The 10679-nt window shown below is 39.2% G+C and overlaps 1 protein-coding gene across 1 annotated transcript in view; it reads right to left on the bottom strand.

Moving 5' to 3' along the window:
* Nucleotides 1–1652: 1652 nt before the first annotated feature.
* SFMBT1 (Scm like with four mbt domains 1) overlaps nucleotides 1653–10679 on the bottom strand; it is a 99795-nt gene continuing 90768 nt past the window's right edge. The window contains exons 16-21 of the mRNA XM_081106150.1: nucleotides 10107–10216; nucleotides 9205–9380; nucleotides 5128–5306; nucleotides 4704–4949; nucleotides 3705–3833; nucleotides 1653–2845 (exon numbers count right to left, since the gene is read on the bottom strand). Of these exons, the coding sequence (XP_080962276.1) occupies nucleotides 2705–2845; nucleotides 3705–3833; nucleotides 4704–4949; nucleotides 5128–5306; nucleotides 9205–9380; nucleotides 10107–10216 (981 nt within the window). The 3' untranslated portion in view covers nucleotides 1653–2704. The remainder of the gene's footprint in view (nucleotides 2846–3704; nucleotides 3834–4703; nucleotides 4950–5127; nucleotides 5307–9204; nucleotides 9381–10106; nucleotides 10217–10679) is intronic.

Here is a 10679-nt window from a genome sequence, read left to right as displayed (position 1 = left end):
GCAACATACATTCACCCCAATGTGGTGAACTAGTGTCGGGCTTAAAATCTGATTCAGAATCATAGGAATCAGACTGTCAGTACCGTCCAGCCCAGCCCCAGCAGTTTTATGAGGCAAACGAAGCCTAAACATTATACTCTTTACAAAAATGCCTTATGCCAACTTTCCAAACAAGTATCCTCTCTTGTCCAATATCTGGAAGTAGAAGCTGGGGATATATCATTGTTCTTTAATGCAGTTGCCTCATAAATTGTATCTCAGTGTAAGAATGCAAAAAGTAGTAAGGGAAACCCTACTTACTTTTCCAATTTAGAGTCAGCCTCTGTCTAGGAGGAAGCTGAGCTTGAATAATCATGGTAAACGTATATGAGCTGGTTGGGACTCAACTCTATCCAGATCAGACTACTTAGGGCCATTTGTTTCCCTTTCAGGAGCTTTTCATCCTTTACTTGTGATGGGGGGTGTTCCTAATTCAGTGGTTTCAGGAGAAATCAAAAGAGAGGCAATAATAACAAAAAAGGGAGGGGCAACAGTAGGTTTACAGTTGTGAGTATGCCAGTTTATTCTTGTATTATTAGTTATTAATTATTGTATTATTTTCCATACAAACAACTGTAAACCTACTGTTGCCCCACCCCGTGTTCACTGTTGCATGTGGGAATTTCCTCTTATAGAAAATAAACCTCATTTTCCTAAATAAGACAACAGTGTTAATTAATTCCAGATATTTTTTGTCCCATTGATCTTCCAGGAACCTCCTCTACCTTGGTGCCTTGACTGCTGAGCTCTCAGGAGACTTGATTATTCAAGCTACAGCCCTCCTCCAAAATCTATCTGCTTAATGCTAAGTGCTCCCAAGCATCTAATATATGCTTCTCTTCCGTGGGCATAGAAGTAATCAAATTTTCAAAAGCTGGGCTGTGAGTAAGGTCAAACATATTACTTTTTGCTTAAATGAAGCTTCTTTCCAGGTATATCTGGTAGCAGCCTAAACAAAGAGCTGATGTTTTAATAGATGGTTTGGCTGGAGGGCTTGAATTAAGATGGTTCATAAATTATCCAATGAAGAGAGGGTCTAAACTAAAAAATGTTTACCAATGTCTATAAAAACAGGTGAGGGGCAAGGGAATAAAAAGGGGAAAAAATCACAATCATTTTTCATTTATAGTATTACCTTATATTTGTAGAGCTGTTTGGAATTTACCAAGTTTGTAGTTCCAAAACATTTTCAAATCTTGGACAGGAATGATTATATTATAAATTTGCAGCTGACTAGGATAATTTTTAAAAATATCCTCAGCAAAGCAAACCATTTAAAGGAAGCAATCTTTCCTCAACAGCTGGACCAGTATAGCAAATGCTATTATCCTATAATAGCTATTAGTGCAATGATAAGTGAAATTCACCTGCAGCTTCATGTCAACTTGAGCTGGGTTAAAGAAACACCTAAAAGAAAACTGCGTTACTGAGCAGGAATCCTCAGACTATAAATTATATTCAATTTAAAGATTTAACTGAAGAAAATTGTAAACCTGACTAGGCAAAGAGGTTTCCAGAATCCTTAACCACCGCTCAATCTTCATCTAGCCACTGAGGAAATAGTTACAGAAACTCCATGCTCTGCATAAGCCCTCAAACCTGTTTTCTTTCTTGTGCTTCTACACTGTCTCAAGACATGGAGAAAGAAGGGAAAATGGACCTAATGGTGGGTCCAAGAAATACCTACTGATTTTTATCCAAAGTAAGGACTTTAAGAACTGAAACAGACAAACAACTGTGAAGAAAAGTAAACACAATAAAAGCCACTGAAGTCCCTCTGAAAACTAATGGGGAGAGAGCAATTAAACTGAAATACCAACTGTCTTTGAGATATTTCTTAAAACAGGTAGCCCATGCTAGGTCAAGATGGAAAACAATGGCAGTCAAGTTCTTAGATCAGGTCAGTTAAGGAACTGGTGTAAGTGCTCACACAATGTTTTTGAGGAAGCAAACAGTGTTTTCCCCCTCCAACTTCTGCCATAAGTTTAGTGTTCATGTACCTTAAAATGGCACCATACAAAAACCTCACACATGGCTGCAAGCTCAATTCTCAACAGAGGTAGTAAACAAAGGGACTCCTAAGAACGGACTTCAAACTGGGCCAAGTGTGACTGCACATTCAAAACCCCAGAGCCACATAATCATCCCCAAAAGAAACTGTTTTAATTTAAAATAGCTCAAAACCACGATGACAGTGAAGCACTGGTTTGCCTTAGGTGCAGTCTCAAATCAGTGCTGCCTTAAAGCCAGGTCCTCTCTTTCCAAGAAAGAGAAAGCAGAGAACAAAGTTCAATCGACAACAGGAGGGGACATGACAAAAAGAAAACCCCCAAAAGGGTGCTTTCCTGCAGCCCAGATTAGTCTTCGTTTAGGCCACACCACTGGAAACGCTGCTGCTTCTTATATGAGTCATTTCTTCACAACTTTATTTTTTTAAACTGCCATCTGCTGAATGAGAGATGCTCCCATTTCCACTGGCAGGGGAGCCACTTCTGTGCAGTGTTTGCTTCCTCACTGTGGGACCTCCTTCTCCGAAAGTGCAAAGAGAGCAGGCCGACACCTGCAGGGCCCAGCGCCCCAGCACTATTTCAGCTCCACTCATAGAGCAGGCGAAGGATTTGCTGCATTTGTGCTTCCAGGATACAGCTCACTTTGGTTGTCCTTCTCAGTTGGCAAACTGCTCATAAAAAGCAAACTTGATCCTCTCTATGTGATGGCAAAGTTTGATGGCAGGGCCTAATTTTAAGTCCATGCACTCTTGAACGGTGGGAAGGGTAAGGAGCAGCAGGGCCTGCCCATCAATTTCCTGTTAAAACACAAAATACAAATTATGTATGATGTGCACATGAATAGCAGCTCAATCATGACAGCCCCCAATCACTCTGGCTTAGTCAAAATCAGAGTCCCTGTGTTTTCATTAATTTTCCCCTTTGAATAAGTATCACACATTTCCTTTTAGACGCCTCTCATAGTCCTCCATACCAATGAATCTTCATAATTAATAACAAAGCTTTACCAAGGATAAGAATCCACTCTACAGTTTCTGCTCGCAGAAATTCAGTAAATTAACTAGCCTTGTAACTAGCAATTAAATGCATCAAAAGAAACATTTTAGAGGACTCTTTCTAAATCTGAAAGATATTAACAATAAACTTCAATGTTTTCCTTCTCTGTAATATTCATAAAAGCCTGATAAGTTCTTCAAAGATGTTCAGCTTTGAATCTCCCCAATTATCAAAACAAATTTATTTCAATATTTATTTAAGACCACAGATATTTCTGTCTCAGAAAAGTTGCCTTAAAATTTATCACAACTTCAGAGCCTAATATATTACAGATGTTATTTTCTTAAAATGCGCCAACTGTTATTTTTGGAAAAGAGGAGGACAATAAGCATGGCATACTTAATTTTAAGCCATTTAAATATTTGCGGGATGGAAATAAATTCTTAGGAAAAATGGGAATGCAATGATAATTTGCTTCAACTACGAAGGAAGTCAGATAAATGACTTTTTGACATATTTGTATTCCTAAAATGGGAACTAAAAGAGTTTTTTCTTTTGCACAGAAATATCTTTCCTAAGACTTGTAAACAAATTGCTAGTACACCCACACTCCTTTGCTAAAGAAACATCTTACTAAAAACGAAAGGTGCCGGTGGTTACCTGGTCTAGGAATATTCTTGCTAACGGAGCGCAGTCGGTGGACCTGATGAACCGCACCACATCCGCCACACTCCACTTCAGGGGGTTGCTGTCCAGGTGAAGCCTTTCAGCAACTTCAATCCTGATTTCCTTCATTCCCCACAACAAAGGCAAACCAATGGGGTAAGAGTTATTACAATCTTTAAAAGTCTCTCTATTTAAATTCATAACCCCTCCAGGCAGGATTTAAAACTGTTTTACGAGGTGATTTCTCCCAGCAAAGATGGCAAAGGCCCATATACACTAGGAACTCAGGAAATGTTGGTCTTTCATAATAAGAAAAATCAACGGGGAAAATTTTATCTCAAAGTTTCCGAAGAAATCATTTGGACAATTTATCAGAAAAATCACTTTTAAACAAATCTCCCATTTGTTTCTCAGTCAATTTCAACTCACTCTCTGGTGGGTGCTAAAGTGAATGGGATGCTATTTCCAATGACAGAAGTATTAGCTAAATTGTCAGGAGAAATCATTTGTTGCTTCTGTTCATAGAATATATTTAAAAAGCAACCCAGTTTTAAAACACCAACTTAACTGCCAACTTTAGTGTGTATATGTTATATAATATACAGATATGTGTATGTTAAATATACTAAACAAGATGGCTTAACCAGAATAAAAGGACAATTTATTTCTACAAAACCATTATATTTCAATAAAACCATTTATGAAAAATATTAAAAAGGAAGTTTTCCCTAAACTAAAAGACAGGCTACAAACAAGCTAGCAATGAAACATTCTTTTACTCAAGACAAGCAGCCACTCTGAGACCTTCCTCCTAATAAACAGTTAATCTCCAAATAATCCTTGAAACACAAGTAAATCCCTGAATGTGGAATCATTTAAAAAGTGAACCAGGAAATTCAACTGAAGCCTGTTATGAAATGAGTGCAATGCCAACATCGTTAACAATTCTAGACAGAAGTCCGAGAGAAGAGTGCACTGTGAAAAAGGGGGCACCTTTGGTGAAGGCGGCTTGTTCTCATCATCAGAAAATGAAAAAGAACGAAGCTCCCTTTTCCTCCGTTGTCTGTCTGCAGGCAGTGATGTGGATATCTCACTTTGGGTGGGAGAAGAGGAACATGACTTTTTTTCTGACATTTCTGACTCTTCCTGTAGCTCGTCCTGCTGCTCAGAAGTACTGCCCTCACTTAGAGAATCGTCATCTCCTTCATCGGGGTCCTCCTCATCTTCACCCCCACTTCCCTAGAGGAAAATGAGAGAAGGTTCATGGAAAATCAGGACACACCAGTTCTGGGGCCACAAAACCATCTTCTACTGGTCAGGGATCTCAATGAGAAAGACCAGGTACCCTTTCTGAGTTTGCACTGTAAAGCAGTGACCCCTTGGCTTCTAGATGTCACAGGTACATCAGATCTCATACCTGAGGAGAGCCCACCGGGGTATTATCAACAGATGCAGAGGAGCGTTTCTTCTTATGCACAAAAACACTTTTCCGCCTCTTTCTCCTCTTACTGGCTTTCTTCAGGGCACATGCTAAGTTACTGTGCCCGCCAGGCGGCCTCCCAATTCTTTTACTTTTCTTCTTCCCATAATAATGTGCTAAATGTGAATGACAGAGAAAACGGAAGCAGTTCATTATGTTTGTGCACCTCAAACCACAAGAGATTCTATCAGCACAGCAGAAGACAGGCACACTGCATTTGATTAAAGTTTAAATTTCATACAAGTGGAATAACCTTAACTGTAGAGACCTTAGAGCAGTGGTTCTCAGCCTCCCGGCCCTTTAAATACAGTTCCTCACGTTGTGACCCAACCATAAAATTATTTTCGTTGCTACTTCATAACTGTAATGTTGCTACTGTTATGAATCGTAATGTAAATATCTGATATGCAGGATGGTCTTAGGCGACCCCTGTGAAAGGGTCGTTCGCCCGCCAAAGGGGTCGCGACCCACAGGTTGAGAACCGCTGCCTCGGATGTACAGTTTGATTCATACTAACAAATGCATAAACCTGAATAATCTTCCCCCCATCAAGACACAGGCCATGTCCATCAACTTGGGAAGTTCCTAGGGTCCCTTTTTAGTCAGCCTCCCTCACAAGAAGCAACCATTATTCTGATTTTCATCACTGTAAGTTAGCCTGTCTCATCTCTGGAACCACGCAGTAGGTACTTTTTTGTGCAAGACTTCCTTCATTAATCATAATGTTTTTGAGGTTCATCTTTGCTGTTGTGTGTATAAGTAGTTCATGCCTTCATATTTGATGAATAGCATTCCATTGTATGACTTTACCAGTGTATCTATTCTCCTGTTTGTGGGTACCTGGGCTGTTTCCAGGTTTTTCATTCTGTGCATGGTTTTTAGTGGGCATGTTTTCATTTTCCTTAGATAAATAACTAGGAAAGGAATTGCTGGATCATATGATAGATGTATGATTAACTTTTTAAAATTATATATTTTTATTGATTTCAGAGAGGAAGGGAGAATCATTGATCGGCTGGCTCCTGCATGCCTTCTACCAGGGATTGAGCCCACAACCTGGACATGTGCCCTGACCAGGAATTGAACCATGACCTCCTGGTTCACAGGTTGATGCTCAACCACTGAGCCACACCAGCAGGGAATGTATGATTAACTATTGAAGAAACTGCCAGTGTTCTAATAGGGTTGTGTAATTTTATACTCCCAGCAGCAATGTAGGAGAGATGTAGGTGCTCTACGCCTTTGCCAGTATATGGGAATGTCAGTCTTTTTCATTTTAGCCAATCTAGTGGATATGCAGTAACTTCATTGTAGTTTAAATTTACATTTTCCTGATCACTAACGATATTGAGTATGTTTTCATGTGCTTATTGGCCATTTGCATATATTTTCCTATGATGTGTCTATATTCAAATCTTTTGTTTCTTTCATTTTTATTGAACTATAATTCACATAACATAAACTTCATTATATTAAAGTGTACAAATTCAGTGGTTTTGGTATATGCATTATACTGTACAACCATCACCATGATCTAATCCCAGGATATTTTGTTTCTCTTTTTTTTAAGTGAGATAACAGTCACATAATATTCAATTAATCATTTAAAAACACACAGGGAGGGGCAAAAGTAGGTTTACAGTTGTGAGAATGCAAAAAAGTTTATTCTTGTATTATTATTAATTTACTACAGGTCTGGTGCACGGATTCATGCACTGGTGGGGTCCCTCGGCCTGGCCTGCGGGGATCAGGCCAAAACTGGCTCTCTGACATCCCCCAAGGGGTCCCGGGTTATGAGAGGGCGCAGGCCTTAAGTCTATGACGTAGCTTGCATTACTTTTTATTTGCAGTAAGGTAGGAGACAAGGAGTTTTGCTTGTTTTTTTCAATTTGGATATCTAATAGTACCAGTGCCATTTGTTGAAAGAATCCCTCCCCCCTTACATCTGTCATCTTTGTTGAAAATCATTTAACTATATAAGTTTGGCTCCATTTCTGGACACTCTCCTTGGTCCCATCACTCTACCTGACATTCTTTCATCAACACCCAACTCTTGATTACTACATTTTTATGGTAAAACTTGAAGTCAGACAGAGTAAGTCCTCCAACTTTATTCTTCTTTTTTTTTTCAGGAATGTTTTGCCTCTTCCAGGTCCTTTTCATTTTCCTATAAATTTTAGATTACAGAGCTAATTCTAAAATTGAAACGTACATTCTAGCTCTGTTATATACTAATGTAATATGAATATATACTGTAATTTTTACCAAAAAAAATGAATTCCAAAGGATATAAATCCATTTAACTTCACTCAAATTGAGAAAAATTATAAAGACTCCTAATATCTAGTCTAATTTCACTTTTTCATTGTGAAAAATAAATTCAGATAAAAGGCATAATAAAATCCATATGTCTTCCAAAGCCTCAAAGTGGCATAGTTATATATACACTTGCATGAATAGCATATTTCACTTACCTACTAATAACTGCAACTTTTTTTTGTCAATTTGCTAACCTAAGTGCTGAATCTAACATAATAAGCTAAGACAATCTCTACCCTTAAGAAATTTACAATCCAATAAATATAAACAGAAACTAGAAGGTTGCTCTTCTATGATTTATCATTCAAGTCCTGATTATAAAACTCATCATGCTAAATATGGCCCTTAGATCAACAGTATCAGCAGCACCTGGGAGTCTTAGAAATGCAGACACTTGGGTCCCAGAAACCCACACACCTGATGAGTCAGAACCTCCCTTTAACAAGATCATCAGGGAATTTGCATGCATGATAAAGTTTAAGAGGCACAGAATGAGAGATCCCTAAAAGCAATCTTTAAATTTATCAAGATAAAGTCCTGCTCTGTGTTAATTCTCCCAAGTGACATCAGGGCTTGTACAATTTAAGGAAAGTTAGGAACAGAATTTTGTGGTTGGATAACAGTGCCTTGAAAAAGTTCCAAATTGGAAATTTCATCCTTTATCACTTGCTTTTTGGTTGCAGGTTCACAAGAGAGAAGAAAAACAATGAGAAGGAACAGGTGTCATTATACAATTCAGAATGAAGTCTGCAACCACCCCTCCTGCTATTGATGCCTCCCAAACACTGTGGCCTCTTTGCTGCTCCTCACAGACACTAAGCGCGCTCCTGCCTCAGGCCTGTGCTCTTGCTACCCCTACCCATGCTCACCCCGTGTCTGTCTGTGCAGCTGGCTCTCTGGCTTTCTCCAGGTTGTTTCCTATTGGAAAACTCTCCTACTTTGCTCATCTTGCTTCATTTTTATCCACAATACTTAACACCCTATATATTTATTCACTTGTTTATTATCTGTCTCCCACATTAAAATGTAAACTCAATGAGGACAGAAGTTTTTTTTCTTTACTCTTATATCCCAGTGCTAGCACAGTGTCAGCACACAGCAGACACATAATAAACACTTGCAGACTGTATGAATGAATTACATATCCTAATACTTCAACAGCTAATTTATGTACCTGCTAGATATAAAAGCTGGCAAAATCTGGCACATGATCTGTCTGGTATAGCTCTCAAGCTAAAAATGGTTTTTAGATTATTAAAAGTTTTTTTTAAAAAACATGAAAATAAAACAAACAAAAATATACAACAGCCCTAACCGGTTTGGCTCAGTGGATAGAGCCTCAGCCTGCAGACTGAAGGGTCCCAGGTTCGATTCCGGTCAGGGGCATGTACCTGGGTTGCGGGCACATCCCCAGTAGGGGGTGTGCAGGAGGCAGCTGATTGATGTTTCTCTCTCATCGATGTTTCTAACTCTCTATCCCTCTCTCTTCCTCTCTGTAAAAAAATCAATAAAATATATTTTTAAAAAATATGCAACAGAGATCACATGACCCACAGCCTAAGATATTTATTATCTGGTCCTTCACCGAATAAGTTTGTATACCTCTGCTATATGTGAGTCTGCAAAATAAAAACTTTCCAAGATACAAGGTATGGTCAGCTGCTATAGTTAACAAATCTGAAAAACATGACTCACTATATTTGGTCTTTGTAAGCACAGAGCAGTTCTCAGAACACTTATCCAGAACCATCCGTGGACCGAACAGATTGGGACAGCATTCCAGCTTGACACAGGTTTGCCGGCAGAATTCAGTCACCCGATCCGCTGTTTTCACTATCTCAACAGTAGCCCGGTAACTCTTCCCTTTGTATCTGCCATTGGAAGACATCAGACACCACGTTTACTGGGCTAGTGATTATCCAGAGAAAAGTCAAGTGTATTAATATTTGCTTGTTAGAATATAGAGTATTTCTGCTTATTAGAATAGGCTGTCTTTTATATTTTAAGACTCCAAAAATAATATGGAGTTTATGTATTATATACTTACATTTATAATCTAGTAAGCTATGACAACTAAAAGCTGAGTTACTTAAATTGGCAAAATAAGGTTCCTGCTTCCTGTTCCTAAGTTTAAGGTTTTCAAATAGTAACTTCTACTAATAACAAAAAAGTGACTTTCGCTGTCTTTCTCCCTCAGGCAGTATCCTCAGAGTGTGGTGTGAGGCCCAGTAAGACCTGACAACTGCCATACACCCATGACAAGTTCAGGGCAGAAAACAAGAGTAAACGTTTATGAACTTTCACAGTAATTTGAAAAAGGAATTCTATGTTTCTAAAATCTAGTAACAATGAAAACTGTTCTTGAATTCTATGCCTTTTAAATTTCGTATTTCATATAATTCATTTCTAGCATATCTTATAAAAGGGTTGGTCCATGACAGAATGGAAACTTACAAGAAAGCAAACCTGGGCCTTCACCGCAAATAGCTGAAGCAGCACTGCCCAAGGAGCCTGAGTGCTCTAACATGACCCGTGGGAGAACTGATTCTGTGGCCTGTTAAGGGTGCATATGCATAAAGGCGGAGGAGCCTACTCACTTGGCCTTGAGGACTTCCCCACATCCATGCCACACAGAGTCTTTGTCCAGCTGCAGCTCCCGAAGGACACGGCTGGGTTTGTAAGCTGCATTGATAAGTAAGGTGAGGACCTGTGCTCCATTTTCAAAGTAGAAATATGGGTTGGGAAGGAGAAAAGCAGACCATTAGAACCTTGCCATCCCTTAGCATGTCATTTATGAGATTAATTCTAGTCACATTAGTTAACAAATGTTAACAAAATAATACTACGAAAGATAAGACACCTGATCAAAATCGCAAATAAGAGAGTAATCAGACTCTCTTGAATATTTAAAACGTTACGGTCAGAAAGAAATGGAGCCATGATTTAAAATTACTCTAGTGTGTGCTTCCGAATCCATTCCCAGTCACAATACTCAGAAAACTGTTTCTTTGGGACACTTTGTAGACAGCCGAGCCTTCGTGTGGGTGGAGGAGTCGGACCGAGTGCCAGCCTCCCCAGCCTGCCTTGCCCTTCCGTGGGCTGAACAGTTTGATGCTCCTCACATCTGTTGCTGGCACTGTGGCATCCTGGCAGGAAGCTCTGCAAGTCCA

The sequence above is a fragment of the Myotis nattereri genome (genome assembly GCF_964212035.1).
Source record: "Myotis nattereri genome assembly, chromosome: 14".
NCBI lineage: Eukaryota > Metazoa > Chordata > Mammalia > Chiroptera > Vespertilionidae > Myotis > Myotis nattereri.
Note: the sequence above shows the minus strand (reverse complement) of the source record. Positions and strands in the feature narration are given on the sequence as shown.